Genomic DNA, 19730 nt, shown 5'->3' on the forward strand with positions numbered 1-19730 from the left:
TGGTTCCTGGTGCCGAAAGGGTTGGGGACTTGCTTTAGACAAGTGAACGAGGACTTACGGGCTTTAATTCACATCCTGGGACTGAGCAGACACTCAGGGTTTAGAAGAAGCAAGACCAGAAAGAGGGTCTTGACAAGACCTACCTAGCTCTGAGCTGCTGCTGCTCAAGCCCACTGGTTACTATGGGGGTTGTCAATCCTACAGGAATCAACTCAGTATTCATTGGAAAGACTAGTGCTGAAGCATTAATACTTTGGCCTCCTGATGCAAAGAGCTGACTGACTGGAAAAGACCCTGATGCTGGGAAAGATCGAAGGCAAGAGAGGGGACGACGGAGGATGAGGTGGTTGGACAGCATCACCAGCTCGATGGACATGAGTCTCAGTGAGCTCTGGGAGTTGGTGATGGACAGGGAGGCCTGGCGTGTTGCAGTCCATGGGGTCGCTAAGACATGACCTAGAAACTGAACACCACCACCGCAGGGATTTTCAATGCTCTTGAAAGAAGAGAGGTGAGAACTGCCCCCAAGCCCACGTCTGAATGTGAATGATGACTGCATCCATCACATCCCCCCCAACCCCTCCAATCTCTTTCCTTCCAGAGAATTTAAAAGCAAATCTAAACCTCAGATCGTTTTATCCACAAAGATCTTCTAACAGAAAAGGATAAGGATATTTTTCCCCTTGTAATCACATTTTTCTCTTGCCCAATACAACTAACAAACATTCCTTACACGACCCCACAGCCATGCTCGGGTTTCTCTGATGGTCTCAACAATGTCCACACGCAGCTGTTTTGTTGGAATGGGATTCCCCAGGAGGTCCACACGGTGCCCTTTGGTTATTATGACACTGGGCCTGCGAGCCGCCCTGCCCTGCACCTAAACCGCCCACCCTCTGTGAATGTGGGCACACGCTGCCTCATAAGTCAGGGGTCTGCAGCAGGCCACCCTTCCTGCCCAGCCCTTGCACCTGGTCTCGGCAGTCTCGACTGGGCCCCAGCAAGGACAACCAGCTGCCCCAGGGCTGACTGAAGGTTGGGGCTCCAGAAGGCAGGCAGGCTCTAAGTCTTGGGCCCCTCTGAGGCTGCCTATAGCCCTGGGGAGGGAGGACCCAGAACGAAGGTGCGGGGCCAGGGAGGTTCATGAAGGCGCCATCTCTTCAGATGTAGCAGGTGTAGGCTGGCCCAAAGGGCGAGGGCTAAGCCCTGGGCCAGCTCCCGCCCGATCACAGCCCTGCCCGGCACACCTGGCTTCCTCCCCAGCTCAGCCGCAGACACCTGCTCAGCACCTCGGCCAGTCACAGGAGCAGCTGGGCTGGGTGAGGGCTAGGAGTCAGGCCCGGGGCCCTTGGCTGCTGGAAGGCGGCCAGGGCTTCTTGGCTGAGCGTCTGATCCCTGCAGAAAGGGAGAGCGGGCAGCAGGGAGACAGAGTGGGGAGGTTCTGGGCGAAGACAGGCACCATCTGGATTCTCACCAAAACCGGGGCTGCGCTGCCTTGCTCGGGCCTTCCAAGTCTGCGGATAGTTTCCACAACAGTCCTGCCTGCTCCGGGCTCACAGCTCTGCACGCACAGGGCGAGCTCAGCAGCCCACAGCCCCAGAAGCAGCCCTCCGGCGGGCAGCTCTGCCCCAGCCTGGACCCTGGGCAGGGGCGGGGGCAGGCAGGGGCCCACAGGGCAGCGGGCTGGCTGCTCCCACATTTTTCCTCTCACTCCAGGAAAACAGCCTCGCTCTGCTCGGCGTGGCAAGCTGCTGCCTTCTGATTGCTTATTCTCTTTTGTTCCAAGCTCTGGCAGCCCCAGCCATTCCCTCTCCAGCAGACACACCCTTCTCTGGGATGAGGACTTATTTGGGCCGCACGGTCCCCGGCAGGGCCAGGCTCTGACCAGCACATATCCCTGCTCCACCCCTACTGCTGGGAGGTGTCTCTGCAAACAGTCAGCCCTTCAGGACAGACGTCCCCGGGCAAGAAGCAAACTATCACCCAAAAAGGCAGGCCTCCACTGGCCTCGGTGGTTCGTCTGGCCAGAGGCGGCAGACCGTTCCCAGCCAGGCCACTGTCCACACAGCGGTCACTCCTGTGCTCAGACCCCGGCAGCTGCTTCTGTTACTCAGTGGAGAAGGCCAGGAGCTGAACACATTATTGACCATTATTCATATGTCTGTTGATACCTGACCTTTATGAGCTGCAAAAGTTTCAATATTCACTTATCAGAAGCTAAGGCCACAGGAACTAGTTTCTGCAAAAATCCTCTAGTGAGTAACGTAAGCGTCTGCAAGGCCCAAGGTGCCCCTACTGCTCCCTGGAGCCTGCGCCCCGCCTGGACCTTCTGATTTGACGCTGCACGGCTGCCCCCACCTTCTTCCAGCCTTCTGCCGCCGCCCCCACCCCCCTTCCATCCTGCGGGCCCACAGCACCTGCACTCGCTAATCCCCTTCCGGGCATGACTTTTGTTTTCCAAGCAGTTAGCACCTTCTGACACTGGACAGGGGGCAGTGATCAAGACCATCCCCGGGAAAAGAAATGCAAAAAGGCAAAATGGCTGTCTGAGGAGGTCTTGCAAATAGCTGTGAAAAGAAGAGAAGCAAAAGGCAATGGAGAATAGGAAAGATATACCCATTTGAATGCAGAGTTCCAAAGAACAGCAAGGAGAGATAAGAAAGCCTTCCTCAGTCATCAATCCAAAGAAATAGAGGAAAACAATCGAATGGGAAAGACTAGAGATCTCTTCAAGAAAATTAGAGATACTGAGGGAACATTTCATGTGAAGATGGGCACAATGAAGGACAGAAATGGTATGGACCTAACACAAGCAGGGGAGAAGGCAATGGCAACCCACTCCAGTGTTCTTGCCTGGAGAATCCCAGGGACGGGGGAGCTTGGTGGGCTGCTGTCTCTGGGGTCACACAGAGTCGGACATGACTGAAGCAACTTAGCAGCAGCAGCAGAAGCTATTAAGGAGAGATGGCAAGAATACACAGAACTATACAAAAAAGATCTTCATGACTCAAATAATCATGACGGTGTGATCACTCACCTAGAGCCAGACATCCTGGAGTGTGAAGTCAAGTGGGCCTTAGGAAGCATCACTACAAAGCCAGTGGAGGTGATGGAATTCCAGGTGAGCTGTTTCAAATCCTAAAAGATGATGCTTTGAAAGCGCTGCACTCAATATGCCAGCAAATTTGGAAAACTCAGCAGTGGCCACAGGACTGGAAAAGGTCAGTTTTCATTCCAATCCCAAAGAAAGGCAATGTCAAAGAATGCTCAAACTACCGCACAGTTGCACTCATTTCACATGATAGCAATGTAATGCTCAAAATTCTTCAAGCCAGGCTTCAGCAGTATGTGAACCGTGAACTTCCAGATGTTCAAGCCAGATTTAGAAAAGGCAGAGGAATCAGAGATCAAATTGCCAACATCCGTTGGATCATCAAAAAAGTGAGAGAGTTCCAGAAAAACATCTATTTCTGCTTTATTGACTATGCCAAAGCCTATGACTGTGTGGATCACACTAAACTGTGGAAAATTCTGAAAGAGATGGGAATACCAGACCTCCAGAATTCCAGATGGGAATTCTGCCTCCTGAGAAACCTGTATGCAGGTCAAGAAGCAACAGTTAGAACTGGACATGGAACAACGGACTGGTTCTAAATTGGGAAAGGAGTACGTCAAGGCTTTATAATGTCACCCTGCTTATTTAACTTATATGCAGAGTACATCATCAGAAATGCTGGACTGGATGAAGCACAAGCTGGAATCAAGACTGCCGGGAGAAATATCAATAACCTCAGATATGCAGATGACACCACCCTTAAGGCAGAAAGTGAAGAAGAACTAAAGAGCCTCTTGATGAAAGTGAAAGAGGAGAGTGAAAAAGCTGGCTTAAAGCTCAACTTTCAGAAAACTAACATCATGGCAAATAGATGGGGAAACAATGGAAACAGTGTCAGACTTTATTTTGGGGGGCTCCAAAATCACTGCAGATGGTGACCGCAGCCATGAAATTAAAAGATGCTTGCTCCTTGGAAGAAAAGTTATGACCAACCTGCTGCTGCTGCTGTTGCTGCTAAGTCGCTTCAGTCGTGTCCGACTCTGTGTGACCCCAGAGACGGCAGCCCACCCGGCTCCCCCGTCCCTGGGATTCTCTAGGCAAGAACACTGGAGTGGGTTGCCATTGCCTTCTCCGATGACCAACCTAGACAGCATATTAAAAGCAGAGACATTACTTTGCCAACAAAGATCCATCTAGTCAAAGCTATGGTTTTTCCAGTAGTCATGTACAGGTGTGAAAGTTGGACTATAAAGAAAGCTGAGCACCGAAGAATCGATGCTTTTGAACTGTGGTGTTGGAGAAGACTCTTGAGAGTCCCTTGGACAGCAAGGAGGTCCAACCAGTCTATCCTAAAGGAAATCAGTCCTGAATATTCATCGGAAGGACTGATGTGAAGCTGAAACTCCAATACTTTGAACCACCTGATGCGAAAAACTGAGTCATTTGAAAAGACCTTGATGCTGGGAAAGATTGAAGGTGGGAGCAGAAGGGGACGACAGAGGATGCGATGGTTGGATGGCACCACAGACTCAATGGACATGAGTTTGAGTAAGCTGTGGGAGTTGGTAATGGACAGGGAAGCCTCGTGTGCTGCAGTCCATGGGGTTGCAGAGTCAGACACGACCGAGGGGCTGAACTGAACTAGCACCTTCTGATATCTGACGGCATTTACTTGTTTGCTATGTTTATTATTATCTGCTCGCCTGCCCCTACTAGGATGTCAGCTCCATGAGGGCAGGGGTGGTCCCTGCAGTCTTCCCAGAGCCTCATATAGCACTGGCGCCTGGCACAGCTGTACCCCCTTATCCAGTTTCACTCTCCATGGTTTCAGATACCCGTGGTCAACCAAGATCTGAAAATGTTAAATGGAAAATTCCAGAAATAAACAATTTGTGGGACTTCCCTAGGGGTCCAGTGGCTAAGACGGGGTTCTCAATGCACGGGGCACAGGGTTCGATCCCAGGTCAGGGAACTAGATCCCATATGCCACAAGTTAGAGTCTGCATGCTGCAACTATGACCTGGCTCAGTCAGGCGCCCACAAGCAGCTTGAACTGTATCTCCCGTGGACAGCAGGGGCTCCTGTGTATGCTTCATGCGTGTTTGCTAAATGAATTAACAAATGAATAGCAGGTCAGGTCTGCAGCTGATCTTTCCGTAGTAGATGCAACTCTTTGTCCCCCTTGATTTCAGCCATTTGAAGCCTATATTTTCCAAGCTCCAGACTAGAAGGCATGGCTTGACAAAAGAGACTTATGGTGTTGCAAGAGGTGGCCTGGGATAAGAAAGAAACTCCCGATTTCTCTCCAAACCTGTTCTGCCTGTGTCTCGCCTGTCTTCGTAAAGGGCTTCTCCATCCTGCCAGCGCAGGTTCTGGAGCCCTCCACGTCTCCTTTCTAACTTACATTCTACTTCCCGCTGGCTGTACTTGGGAAACGCACCAAGAACCTCACCACTGCTCACCACCTCCGTCACCATCTCCCCAGGCCACATCGCCAACAGCTCTTACCAGGATTACTGCAACTGTCTTCTTCTACCCTACCCTAGGGGCGCTAGTGGTAAAGAACCCACCTGCCAATTCAAGAGACAAAAGAGATGCAGGTTCCATCCCTGGGTCGGGAAGATCCCCTGGAGGAGGGCCTGGCAGCCCACTCCAATATTCTTGCCTGGAGAATCCCATGGACAGAGGAGCCTGGCGGGCTGCAGTCCATGGAGTGACATTGAGTTGGACATGACTGAAGTGGCTCAGCACACATACACCCCACCCCTAACAGTCTAGTCTCAATGCAGCAGCCAGCGTAATTGTGAAAGATTTTTATCAATCAAGCTATGTCTCTCCTGTTATCAACACCTTCCAGCGGCTCTCCACTTTGGCATGGAAGTCAAGCTCTCTCCCGAGTCCCCACTTACCCCTCTGGCCTCACCGCCTCTTACTCCACTCTCAGCCCTCTGCTCCAGCCACACTGGCCTTGCTTTTTCTCTAACCTAAGAGGCTTTTGTCTGCCCCAGTGCCTTTACACATGCTGTTCCCTCTGCCTGGAATGTCCTTCCCCCGAGAAACCTGTGTGACTTCTTCAGGTCTGTGCTCAGACGTCCCCTTCTCTGCTCACTACTATGAAGCAGCGTCTTCTCCCAACAGTCCCTTCTCCTCCCTTCTCCTCTTTATTGGGCTTTATTTTTCTCCACAGCACTTAGCACCATCTGGAATGCCAAAGATTTGCTTCTCTCTTGGTGCCTGTGTCTGTCTCCCGCTGAGTTCTAGGAGGGAGGGACTGAGCTCTGTTCAGGGCTGTCTTCCACGCCCTGAGCTGTGTCTGGAGCACACGGGTGCCTGGGGTCCAAACCCTGCTGTTTCTGGGATATTCTCAGGATTCGCAGGAACAAAAAAGAAGCAGTTAGATCTTAAGACTCTCCTGGAAGACGCAAGCCTTGGGGTTGGTGCATTCCGACCACCTACCGAAGTCCTGTCCCTCAGATTCCGTTCTCCAGCACCTACTTCTGCTCCTGGGGCCTTAGGCTGCAGCCTCAGACAGAAACGCAACCCACCCAGGCACTGGGGCTCCTCCTGCCCAGCAATGCCCCGAAAGCCCCTGCCTGGGCACTCAGCCCAGACCCTCTCCTCTGGTGAGCCAGTTCTCGCCCCTTGTACTGCCCTTCTTGGTGAATCAACTGCTAAGGTTTACCTAGCAAGCAAGATAGAGATTCGATCCCTGGGTTGGGAAGATACCTTGGAGGAGGAAATGGCAACCCGCTCCAGTATTCTTGCCTGGGAAATCCCATGGACAGAGCAGCCTGGAGGGCTACAGTCCATGGAGGTCACAAGAGAGTCAGACATGACTTAGCGACTAAACAGCAACAGCAAAAATCAAGCCTGTGTATATGGATGAAGGAGGTGGGAGCGCTGGCCCTTGTCCTCCTGTCTGCCGTCCGGGACCAAAGTTCAAGGCACCCGCTGGGCACATCGGCATAAAGCAGCAGGTATGGTTCAGGCTGTCCCCGCAATGGGAGCCGAGCAGGGAGGGCAAGCAGAGACGGCACGGACTCTGGAGTCAGGGCACCTGGGTTTTCCATCCTAGCTCCACGGTTCTCTCACCTCGTGACCCTGAGAAATTTCCTAGTTGTACCTGCCTCCGTTTCCCTATCTGTAACTGTGGATGGCATCACTGACTCAATGGACATGAATCTGAACAAAGTCCAGTAGACGGTGAAAGACAGGGAAGCCTGGTGTGCCTCAGTCCACAGGGCTGCAGAGAGTGGGACGTGACTGAGCGACTGAACAGCAGCAAAACGGGGCAAGAGAGCCAGCCCTGACCGCCTGGCGCTGCTGTGAGAGGCGAGTCCTATGCGGGCACGGGGCTCAGCTGCGCTCCGGGGCACGCTAGGGCCACCACTCTGGTTGGGATGTGATGGGTGGAAAGGAAGAGGTGCCCTGGGCACAAAGCCGTGGGCAGAGGGCGGCCAGGCTGGCCTGTGAGGAGGGCCGGGGCAGCCCTTGCAGCCAGGGCTTCGAGGAGAAGTGGGGAAAGGGGGCATGTGGGCGGGACGTGGGTGGCTCTGGGCTTGAGGTGCCCCTTTGAAGGTGTGTCTCCTCAGGAACCGTCTGACAGGCCCGACTGGAAAGGGGAGCGCTTGCAGCCCGGAGACCTGGGAGGAGGCCGTGCAGCAGCCCTGGGCTTGCAGGGAGGACAGATGGGGAAGCGCACGGGACGGGTGGCTGAGGCAGAGCCCAGCCGGTCCGTCCTCCCCTTCCGTCTGGCGTGGGTCTGCACGCGCTGCTCTGCCCGCCTGCTGATGGTCTCTGCTCCTCTGCACAAGCACTGACTCATCCTTCAAGACCTGGTTCAGGACGTCTCTGGAAGCCACTTGGCTGCCTGGGCCAGAATTAGTCATTGTGTCCTCAGCCTGGCTCGCTCAAAGCCTCTCCTTTGAGGTCGTCTCCAGGTGCGGAGCCTGCACACGGGAGGTGCACCACTGAGGTTTCATGAGTACACGGTGGGCACGCGGGCAGGTGGGTGACTGGTGTGGCAGGACAGCCTTGGAGCTGGGACCCACAGGGGCAGGGCTGGGCCTGGCCAGACAGGCTGGGAGCACCCAGGCCAGCTCTCCCTGGGGTAGGCATGCCTCCCGCCCTCGCCAGCCCTGCTCACCTGCCTCCCCTGCGGGTCCCCTCCAGGCCCAGACCCCCAGTGCTCCCCACACCACTCTCCTCACCCTCTCCGGCCTTCATCACGCTCCCCACACTCTCCCCTGCACGAGCTCCAGCCAAAAAACAAATCAAAACAAAACCCCAAGCCTTGACCTGGCCCTGATGCTCTAGCCAGCCTGCTTTCCTGGTTGCTGCCAAGTACTGCCAGAAGGTGGCTACTCCCACCCACCACCTGCAGCCGGTCCTGCCTTTTCGGATCTCGACACTCTGGCCTCGCATCTGCTCTCGCTTCTCTGGAGAGTTCAGAGGCTGCCCTGCAATGCTTGTCTCCTAGGCTGCCCCCATCGCCCGGGGCCTCCTGGGACCACTGGTCTTGTTCCCACCGCATCTCTGCCTGCCCTGCCCCTGTCTGGTCCCTCCGTCCTTTCTCGCAGAGGCTCTGTCATCAGGCCCTGTGTGAAGGCCACTCCTCAACTCCTCACTGTCCTTCCCAAGCTCTCTGCCTGGGAAACCATCCCTTGAACACCCTGGAACTCAGCCCTGGGTTCCCTCAGCCCATGAGTGTGTGCTGAGGTCCTGCGTGTACCAGGTACTGTGCCAGGAGCTGACAAGCAAGAGTGAGCACAAACCATCTGGTCCTTGCACCCAGGGAGCTGCTGTTGGGTGTGCGTGTGTCTGTGTGCGTCTGTGTGTAACACAGACCCTGAACACATTTTAAAAAACTCAGGAGGTGAGCGTCATGTGCTGTGTGCTTAGTCGCTCAGTTGTGTCCGATTCTCTGCGACCCCGTGGACTGTAGCTCACCAGGCTCCTCTGTCCATGGGATTCTCCAGGCAAGAACACTGGAGTGGGTTGCCATTCCCTCCTCCAGGGGATCTTCCTGACCCAGGGAACGAACCCAGGTCTCCTGCAGGCAAATCCTTTACCAGCTGAGCTACCAGGGAAGCCTGGTGAGCACCATGAGCACTTTCAAACAGGGTGCTGATGCCAGGGCACTTTGGGTTGGGTGGTCAGGAAAGGCTTCCTGGAGGAGGTGACACTTCAGCTGGGACTGGAGTGACCAGAAGCTCCTGCCACGCTTCTAAGTCTTGGGGGAAAAGCGAGAAGGGCAGAGGGGGCAGCCGGGGCAAAGCCAGGGCCCACGCGGATGAGCCCACCCAACCAGTCACCTTTCTGAGCTTCTGCACTGTGACTGTGCAGTCTGGCCACCCCACCCCAGGAGGGTCCAGAACATTCTCTCGGCACTCTGGCCAAGGGGTGATGCCACCTTGCCTTGTGCACCTCCAGTGACTATAGACTCAGCCTTTCCCTGGGACTGCCTCGCCTGGCTCATGTGGTGGAGCTAGACGGCTCAGCTGTCCCCGGCAAGTCTTATGGGTTCCAAGGAGACTACGGGGGTTGGAGGCAGGTAAGAGCATTCTCAGCTCCCCACCAGGGCTCCCCCACCACACATCCTGGCCTGGTTGTCACCCACGCTGCCTCCAGGGCCCCTAAACTACTGCTCTCTGAGCTACAAAGAGGTTGTAATCAGAGCTTTCTGGAGAGAAGAGGGAAGAGAAAAGAAGACCCTTCCTCCCCTACAGCGCCCAGCATGCCTGACATGGGGCAGAAGGGCCACTGAGAGCAGGCAGTCTTCATAGCCGTATTCGTTTTCACCTTTGTTGTTCTTCCACCTATAAAATGTCATAGACGCCAGGGCTGGGGAGGAGGGAATGGGAGTCAGAGGTCAGCAGGTGCAGAGTTTCTGTTTGGGAGATGGACAGTGGTCCTTCAGAATGGTTAGAGCTCTGCACTTAAAACTGCTAAGATGGGGACTTCCCTGGTGCTAAGTGGCTAAGACTCCAAGCTCCCAAGGCAGAGGGCCTGGGTTCAATCCCTGGTCAGGGAACTAGATCCTGCATGCTGTGATTAAAGATGCTACATGCCGTTGCTGGGGGGAAGGGACAGTTAGGGAGTTAGGGGTGAATTTGTACACATGCTATATTTAAAATGGATAACCAGTAAGGACCCACTGCATAGCACGTGGAACCCTGCTTAATGTTATGTGGTGACCTGAATGGGAGGGGCTTCGGGGGAGGATGGGAACATCTATATTTACGGCTGAGCCCCTTTGCTCTTCACCTGAAACTACCGCAACATTGTTAATCGGCTACACCCCAATACAAAATGAAAAGTTTAAAGTTTGGAGGAAAAAAAAAAAGGTCCAGCATCCGCACCTAAGGCCCAGTGCAGCCAAACGAATAAATATTCCTTGGTGGCTCCGGCAGTTAAAGAATCTGCCTGCAGTGCAGGAGACCTGGTTTCGATCCCTGTGTCAGGAAGATCTTCTGAAGAAGAGAATGGCAACCCACTCCAGTATTCTTGCCTGGAAAATTCCATGGACGGAGGAGTTGGGCAGGGCTGCAGCCCATGGGACACAAAGAGCTGGACACGACTGAGTAACTGACATACACACACACAAATTGTTAAGGTAGTAAAAAAAAAGTTAAAATAGTAAATTTTATGTTATGTATATTTTACCACAGCTTTAAAAAAGAGCAATACCTGCTCCCAGCTCATTGCTTTATCCTCAGTGGCTGGCACAGAGTAGGCGTGCAGAAAGTGACTGTTAGATGCAAGGATGTGAACAGAAAAGGCAAACCCACCTTGAATTCCCCTGGCCTGAGGCTCCCAACCTTCAGGAAAAGTGGCAGGAGGGGCTGGCTGGGATCCCCCAGCCCCCAGAGGATGCTGAGGCAAACACTTACCTGGGCCTTCTCCTGCCAGAGAGGGAGCCTCTCTTGCTGTTTCAGCAGCCGTGCCATGACCAGGAGGCTGAGCTGGCCTCGAAGCTGCCTGCGGAAGAAAGGGCGAGAGAGACTGAGGGCGTGTGCCCTGCTGGGCGGGTGGGGGTTAAGGTCTGGGGGTGGGCAGGGAAGTGTAGGATACACACCGAGAGGGGAGCAGGGAAGAGCCCCTCTGTCTGGGGAATTTTAGCTTTCTCCTTTGGTTTCCAGCATTTATGATTTATTTTAGAAGTCATAAAAACATGCCAGATGGGAAAGTTTAAAAATAAGCAAAAAGAAAATAATTAATGAAAAAAAGGTGGTGATTTCAGAGGCTAGCATAGTAGTGTTTTTCTTCTTAGTTTTTTTTTTTTTTTTTCTCTATAGGTCTGTGCTACACAGAGATACTGTTCAACCACTTCTGTATAGACCATCGTCTTTTTTTTTTTCCTTTGCAGCGTTAAGATCTTTCAGCCCGTGGAAGGTGGTAGAAGGTGGGTGACCAGGGCTGGTGAGGCCACATTTTGTTGTTGTTTTTTTTTCCATCCAGTATCCAGTGACTTTTCTCTGGAGAGTCCTCTCACTCTCACCCCCAGCCCAGATTCGGGTTCCCAGGCGGGCACGTGAGCCAGGCCTGGCCCATCTGCCCCTGTGTTCAAGCCACTGGAGGGGGCTTTGGGGTCTCGGCTGGGACGAGTAGAGTGCGTGCTCTTCCAGCGGGGCCACTAATCTGTTGGGAGGAGCTTCTATAGTTACTGGTGGCCACTCTGCCTCTCTGGGGGGGCTGGGGCAGGGGTGGGCGAGGCTGGAGGATGAAGCAAGTAGAGATAGAGCTCTCCCTGCCTGAAGCCTCCAACCCCCAGACCTACGCAGTCAGTGGGTCGGGTAGCTCAGCCAATGAAGTCCCCTTCAGACTTCTTCAGCAAGTCTGAGCTGTGCTTCTAAGTGTAGCGCCAGTCCTGACTGATTCCCTCAGGGTGGAGAGTGTACCAGCTCTCTTCTGGAGTAAAGCCTTATAATGGGGATTTCAGATGCTAATGTTATGGCTCTGATCTTTTTCTCTATTTTACTTTTTAAATTATGAAAATATGATAACACATTTACAGGAGACTTGGAAAATACAGAACAAAGTTACACATAGCTCCACGATATATTCGGAGAGGAAATGGCAACCCACTCTAGCCTTCTTGCCTGGAGAATCCTGTGGACAGAGGAGCCTGGTGGGCTGCCGTCTATAGGGTCGCACAGAGTTGGACACAACTGAAGCGACTTAGCAGCAGCCACGATATATTGGGGCTTTCCTGGTAGTTCAGTAGTAAAGAATCCACCTGCAATGCAGGTGACCAGGGTTTGACACCTGGGTCAGGAAGATCCCCTGGAGAAGAAAATGGCAACACACTCCAGTATTCTTGACTGGAGAATCCCATGGACAGAGGAGCCTGGCAGGCTACAGTCTATGGGGTCGCAAAGAGTCAGACGCGGCAGTGACTGAACCACCACCACCACTATGTATTACAATTATTTTTTAAGTAGACTAAGATTTTTAATTGGAGTTTCAATATCAAATTCTCAAAAATTAATAGAATGGATATACAGAAAAGTAGAAGGATACAGTAGACCTGAAAAGCACCAGGAACCAATTCAACAGCATTAAAATTTACATAATTTTCACGCAAGTAGGATACAAATTCTGTTCAAGTTTCCATAGACTATTAACTAGGAGATACTGGAACATATCCAGGGACATAAAACACGGTGCAAAATGTTCATGGTCTAGAGGTATTAAAATCATAGTCTGTTATCAGTGGAATTACATTAGAAATCAGTATCAAAAGATAAGTGAAAATAACCCACATATTTCCAAGTGCAATGTGACATTTACCAAGAGAGGCCTTTGACTTAGTCGGGCTCTGTTTTCATGGGTCCCTGAGGGCTGGCGTGAGTAAAGGCAGAGAGAAGAGGGGAGTAGAGACCAGAGGATGGGACAGGGGGTGGCAGTGGCCAGGAGAGGCTGGAGGGGGCGACGGGAGGAGGGGTGGGGGGGTTACATATTCCTCACACTTCCACACATTTGTGGCCCACACGGGCAGCAGAGGTCAGCCCCTGACATGGATTCTGCTGTGGCCACAATCTCTAATTCCCACAGAAAGCTATCACCAAAGGTGAGGTCCTAAAGCCGGAGGAAACCGAAGGAACGTGGTGGAAAACACTTGGGTCAGAACCAGCTCCGTACAGGAGACATGCCCTCGAGTAGCAACACTGGACCCCGCGGGCACCCCGCCCCCGTCCCGGAAGGACCCTGAGAGGAACAGAAGGGTGGCGCATGGGGACGGCAGGCTGCAGGCAGCCTTCAGAAATGGCATCTCCCCAAAGAAGCACTTGGGGGAGGCAGGACTGAGCCTGGTGCCCCCTCAGTGGGGCTGAAGGCACCCCTGCAACTCCCTCAGGGCCTGCGCCCACCCTGGCCTCATGTGGTGGGGGTAGGGAGCTCCTGGCTGGTGGGGAACGAACGGAGGTGCGAATGGCCTCCTCCAACCTCCCATGGGGCTGAGCAGGTGGTACCTGAGGCAGGCACCTTGTTTATATTCTTATTCAAGAAAATCAGAGGAATCAACAATGCAAGAAGCTCCTGATTTAAAAGAACAAACAAAAAACAGCATCAGGCAGCAATGCCCCATACCAGAAGGGCAGCCATGAGAAAGAGCAGGGGACGTTCCCATACAGCTGGTTGGGACACAAATGCGTACACCCACCTCGGTCACCTGCCGGGCGAGGCCTGCTCAAGCTGAAGAGGTGTGTGTGCCCACCCACAACCCAGCAATCCTCCTCCCTGGCACAGAGACACGACGTAGGAAAAGACACACAGGCAGACGTGCAATGTCGGTCCACAAACGGACAGACGACTGGACTCCATCTGCAGCACTCAAAGACCGTGGATGAGCCAGGATCCCACCTGGCAGCATGGGTGACCTCACAGCACTGTGCGGAAGAAGCATTACCAAAGACTACACGTGTATGTGTGATTAAGTACAAAACCGGGGGTCCTGCTATCCTTGGTGGGGGCAGGTTCTGTTCGCATTTCATTTCTTTTTGGGTTTTTTTTTTTTTTTTGGTCGCACCACATGGCTTGCAGGATCTTAGTTCCCTGACCAGGATTGAACCTGTGCCCAGCAGTGAAAAGTGATGAGCCCTAACCACTGGACCGCCGGGGGATCCCCTCCCTTCTTTCTGGGTGATGCGTGTGTTGGACTTGTGAAAATTCGCTGAGTACACACTTACAGTCGGTGTTCTGTTTGTATGCTGCAATTCAATAGAACCATTACTTAAAGAAGTTCAGCTGGGCGGGGGTGGGGGTAGGGTAAGGATTGCCCAGTTTAGCCAATAAAAATATAGGTGGTTGTTGTCGTTCAGTTGCTAAGTGGTGTCCAACTCTGCGACCCCATGGACTGGCAGCATGCCGGCCTCCCTGTTCCTCACTATCTCCCAGAGTTATAGGATGATATAGGATGCCCAGTTAAATTTGAATTTCTTATGGATAAGGAATAATAATATCCTACAGACAAGGAATAATTCCTTAGCATGAGTTCCTCCCATGAGATCTTTGTGTTGCACCTGGCCTCCCTGAGAGGGATCAGCCATCCTGGACTGGGAAGAGCTGTCATTAGGCAGAGCGGGGCCCTTTCTGACCCCGGTTCCCTCTGCAGAGCGCGCCAGTGTTCCTACCGACCACCTGAGTCCTGGGGAGAGGCAATCCCATCTGTACTCCGCCAAGAGACAGAAAGCAAGAGCCCCTCATCCAGCGCCCGCATACCAGCCTCCTGCGGGTGAAGGCAGGCAGGGCCCCGCCCACACCCGGAGCTCCACCCCGTCTCTCCTTGGGCTCCGCCCACCACCGCCGCACTGTCGGCCAGAACCTGCTCTCCAGCTGTTCCCCGCCAGCCCGGCCCGGCAGCAGCAGCTGGGCCGGAGCACAGTGGGAGGTAGACGGACCCTCCAGCCCCTCCAGCCGCTGCTGCAAGGCGAACTTGCAGCAGGAGTCAGAAGTCCAGCATCTGGGCTTCATTAACCTAAATCCGAGCCTTCGGGAGCGCTCTTGCCCACAGCGGGAGGGGAGGGCCCGACCCTGGATGGGGGTGCAGGCAGAGCCAGGGCTGGTTCCAGGAGGGAAGAGGCGGACAGAGCTGTTGTCCGGGGGTGAAAAATAAAGAGAAAAGCACTAGAAAGAGCACCGAGGGGACGAATGGATGAAAGAAACCCACATCTGAGGGCGGCGTTCCCTGCTTGCCCACTGCCTTTCATCCCCACAGCCCTTCTCTGCCTTCTAAACACAGTCCCCTGCCCTGAGTTCCCACTGGGACACAGGCAGGGAGACAGGACCGGTTTTCAATTTTACACTGAGAAGTTACTGGACAGAGGAGGAAAAGCCAAGACTCACCCCAACCACCACCCAAATTGCGCAGGGCGCAAGCAGGGGCGGGGGCAGGAGTAGGGTGAGGCCTGCGGCTCGGGAGGTTGACCCCACCCGGGAGGCCTCCCGGGAACTCAAAACAGGCGGACAAAGGAGGACGCAGAAAGCCCTGGAAACTTCCCAGCTACTGTCATATAAGGCAACGGGCTCAGCCCACCGCGCTCACACCAGGCCAGGCCCCTTCAGCAGCCTGCCCCCTCCACCCCCGCGGGCTGCTGCAAGACCAGGATGCTGGATCGGCACACGGAGGGGCCTAAGGCGCAGGGAGGTTTGGAAATGACTTTTCCAAACCGACAGCAGAGCCTGGTCGGACGTGGAATGCAGGCGCTGTTTCACAGCCTCCAGCCCCTCTCCCCCCAGCTCCTGTGAGGGGCAGCCTGCTGGGGCTCTGAGGGCAGCAAAGGCCCCATGCCCGCACAGGCCAGGAGGGTGCCAGGACCATCACACAGGTCAGCGGAGCCCCTTCGGACGGGAACTGGGCCCTGCCGAAGCTGAACTGCCCAGAAAGGCCATTGGGCATCTGGCCAAAGGTGTGAACGGCCTTTTCCATGTCTCCAGGGCAGTTCAGGAAGCAACCACAGCAGTCTGCCGGTCCCGGTGGAAACACTGCCCAACACTCTGCCCCAGGGCATCAGCAGGCCTGCCGCTCCTGGGCTGCTCAGGCCCCCTCACCCAGCACTGCCTTCTCTCAGCCACCTGCACCTCAGTCCTTCCCCTGGAGTCTCCTGTCCTGCACGTGAACATGTGTTACCCGGGCAGGCAGATGGGGGCCTGGGCTCAGAGGTGGGGGTCACCTCCTCAGCCGTCTGCCTGGCCATCTCACACCTGCTGGGGCACTCATAAATGTGGACACAGCACAGGGCAGACAGGAAGTGAAGGCGGCATGCAGACAGCCTCAGACCCACGCGGGGGCTCCCACCGGGCAATGCGAAGGAGCTGTCTATCATCGCTGACTTTGCCATGAGTGACGCCCACAAGCACTGGCCATGCCAGGGGGGCCTGATAGGAGACAGAACACTGTATGGTCCCACTGGGACCCGAGTCTGAAGCTCAGCACAGCAAATCCACAGGATGAAAGCCGCCAAAGTGGTTCTTTCCGCAGAGGGAATGCCTGGGAGGGGTCCAGGGACCTTCTAGGGGAGCAGGTGTTTCTGGCTGGTGACGCAGTGGTGGGGCACAGCCCCGGCACAGTGCCCAGTGTCCACGTCTGACATGTCCTCTCCTGCATGTACATTACAACCAAACAAGAAGGTGACTGCCACTTAGTGAACAAAGTTCACATCGACAGTCACATCCGGACTGCCATCCTCCTCTCTCCCTTCCTCCCTCCCTCTCTCTCTCTCTTTCTGGTATTATGATGAAACCTAGACCCCTAAGAACACCTGAAAAGTCACCTGGTCTCATGTCCGGGGACCCGCATATCCGTCCAGTCAGTCAGGGCCTCCGCATACTTGAAGAAAAGTCTCCAGGGACTTCCCTGGTGGTCCAGTGGCTGAGACTCTGCGCTCCGAGAGCAGGGGGCCTGGGTTCAATCCCTGATCAGGAAATTAGATTCCACGTGCTGCAACTAAGACCCAGCACAGCCAAATAAATACATATTAAAAAAGAAAAAAGTCGCATACTTTGCATACTATCCCTCCCCCTAGGGTAACAGCTACTCTTCTCTGTCTTTTGGAATCTTTCTGCCATTCTGGGTGGGTTCTTTTGAAAGCCCTTGAGGTTGTTCTCATCAAGCAAGGCGCTCAGAACTAAAGTGGACCTTTATTTTGGGGGGAGCCCCTCAACGCTACGCTCTTGACAGGCTGAACCCAAAGTCTAGCTCACACCTCTGGCTGTCCAATCCCATTTCCTAGATCCTGCCCTTCATTGTGCAGCTCAGTCTCTCTCCCACTCAGCCCATCATCATTGTCTTGTGGGATCTTCGGGGATCTTCGCTGTCAGTTGCCTTCATGTTAGGTATGAACCCGATCACTGTTCTGTTAATGGCCTTGTCCAAGACCTTGGGTCTGTGCTGGCCCACCTGTCAGTGGAGACAGAGCTCTGGGGGCACCCGCACCTGTCCTCCAGGCGGACCCTGATGGCCAGTGGCACCTTCTGCGACAAGTCCGTCTAGTTGGACATCACTCTTCAGCCCACACTTCTGTATGTTGTGGCAAGATAGGATGTGCGTTTCCATCAAATGCCCTGCAGAACCCAGATAGCCCTCTCCAGGGTATTCTTCTGGTTAGCCTATCAAAAACTAAATGAGGCTAGGCTGGTATGATTTATTCTTAGGAATCCTAGAAAGCAGAGCTTCCTTTTCTATGTATGCGCTCACAAGCTTTCCCCTGGGGAGTTCTGTTGAGGAACGCGTCAAGTCCACAGCGCTGAGTGAAGAAGGGCACCCTTCTTCTTCATCCCCCGGGGAGCTCTCCCTTCCCCAGAGATCTCTGTGGAGTCAGGGCACCCCTACATCGTGCAGGACAGACAGATGTGGAGGGGACCTCAACTCATTCCACCCAGTTAGATGCTGCCATCCCGTCTTCCCCTGCTATTACAGGCTGCAATCCCCTTGGATCAATAATCCAGTCCAGATGAAAAATTAGGCTCCTTCACCAAGAAGACAGAAACAAAACAGGAATTACATGGTGGTGTTCTCTCTTTACCAGGGTTATCATTTCCCTGTCAGCCCAGAAGAGCACTCCTTGCATCAAAAATAACCACACAGGGGACATCCCCGGTGGTCCAGTGGTTAGGACTCCACGCTTCCACTGCAGGGGGTGTGTGCTCGATCCCTGGTCAAGGAACTAAGATCCCACTGCCTCTCGGTGTGGCCAAAATATATATATAAATATATATATGTATACAGAAGCTCCTTCCGTGGGCTTTAGCTATTCCCAAAAGAACTGTCAGCGGTTCATCTGGTTCCTGTTATTTTTCCATGTGCCTTGCCCTCTTTCTTTCTTCTGTATCTTTCAAGATCCGAGTTCATGCATGATGAGCTCTGGGTGCAGACCATGCCGTCTCTAGATATTAATACTTCCTGCTTTTTCCCTCACTGGGTCCATTTGCAATCCATGTTCAAAGTCTTACCTGTAGGATCTCCTGGCCCACCTAAGCCACTTTGTCTTTGGATTCTGCTACTAAAAAATTCTCCCTCTCTCTGCTTTTTGAAATCTGCCCTTCAGAAGCCAGCTCTCCACCAGCAAGCTCCCTCTCCTGTGTCAGGCTTCCAGGGACCCAGAGTGCAAAGTCACAGCCCCTGTCCTCAGGATACTCACAGCCCAAGGGGTCAACGAAGGGCACCAACAAACAGGATTCTGCATCCAGAGGTTTCTACAAAGAGGAGCTGCCTCCTCGGAGCCTAGTCTTGGGGGGTGAGGAAACGTTGACCAGGCAAAGAGGCTTTTTGGCAAAGAGGGAACAGACGTTGAAACGTTCGAGACAACTGCTCCTCGTGGGTTTGGGTAGCAGCACAGCTTCAGGATAGGGCTGGAGCGTGGAAGCCTGCAGGGGTTGAGGGGCTGGGGAACGTGGAGGGACATGGAAGGTTCTGGAAGGCAGGCAGGAAGGCCCTAGCGCACCAGGCAGGGCTGTTTGAATTTCAGCCTGGGCACAGAAGTCTGAAGGATTTTTAGCAAAGGAGTGACAGGGCCAGATGTGCACCAGAAGCAGGATCCCGCCGCCGGACAGCATGGGGACGGTCACACTGGCAAGAGATTGGAGACGGTGAGCTGCAGCCAGCCTTGGAGGGTGACGTGGAGAGGCGACGGTTGTGGGAGATGGGGCTGCTTGAAGGACGCTGCTAAGCTCCACTTTGCCCTCAGCTTAACAGCGCATCCCTGGTTGAGGAGGTCGGGGAGAGCGCGGGCGGCACAGCAGTGTTGGTGAGCATTCTTGATCGTTTGTGCTTAACTAGTCGGCAGACAGAGGCAGTGGCAGCCCATCGCACAACAGTACGCCCTCCTTCCCGGGTTGGTCTGGGCACCGAGCCCGGTGGCGCAGCCGCCAGAGAGGAAGGGGGGACAAGGCCACCAACACGGGGGGCATGGCGAGGGGAGGGGGCAGCTAACTAAGACCACAGGAAACACAGGGCAGCTGTGGAAAAGAGTTAGGAGCTCTTTCCGATCCAGTTTGGAACGGCTGCCAAAACCTACGCTGAAGTGGAAAGAGGGGCGGGGAGGACAAGCTGTACGCAAGAGCAGATGAGAAATGGGGACAGGCTGGGTGGCACAGGCGTGGGGGAGGGGGACGGGCGCATTTTCTAGAGGCTCTCCCTGGTCCTTGTTGAATTTTGTCCAATTGGAGTGCTTTATCT

The 19730-nt window shown here is 54.1% G+C and overlaps 1 protein-coding gene across 2 annotated transcripts in view; it reads right to left on the reverse strand.

Moving 5' to 3' along the window:
• Window positions 1-19730, reverse strand: part of FAM178B (family with sequence similarity 178 member B) — a 45423-nt gene that overhangs the window by 19744 nt on the left and 5949 nt on the right. The window contains exon 4 of one of the 2 annotated variants that reach the window (XM_018054878.1): window positions 10948-11035. In XM_018054878.1, coding sequence (XP_017910367.1) covers window positions 10948-11035 — 88 coding nt within the window. Of the gene's footprint in view, window positions 1-1474; window positions 1872-10947; window positions 11036-19730 lie in introns of those variants that run through there. The other variant, XM_018054879.1, reaches the window with a different exon arrangement.

Source organism: Capra hircus, chromosome 11 (genome assembly GCF_001704415.2).
Source record: "Capra hircus breed San Clemente chromosome 11, ASM170441v1, whole genome shotgun sequence".
NCBI lineage: Eukaryota > Metazoa > Chordata > Mammalia > Artiodactyla > Bovidae > Capra > Capra hircus.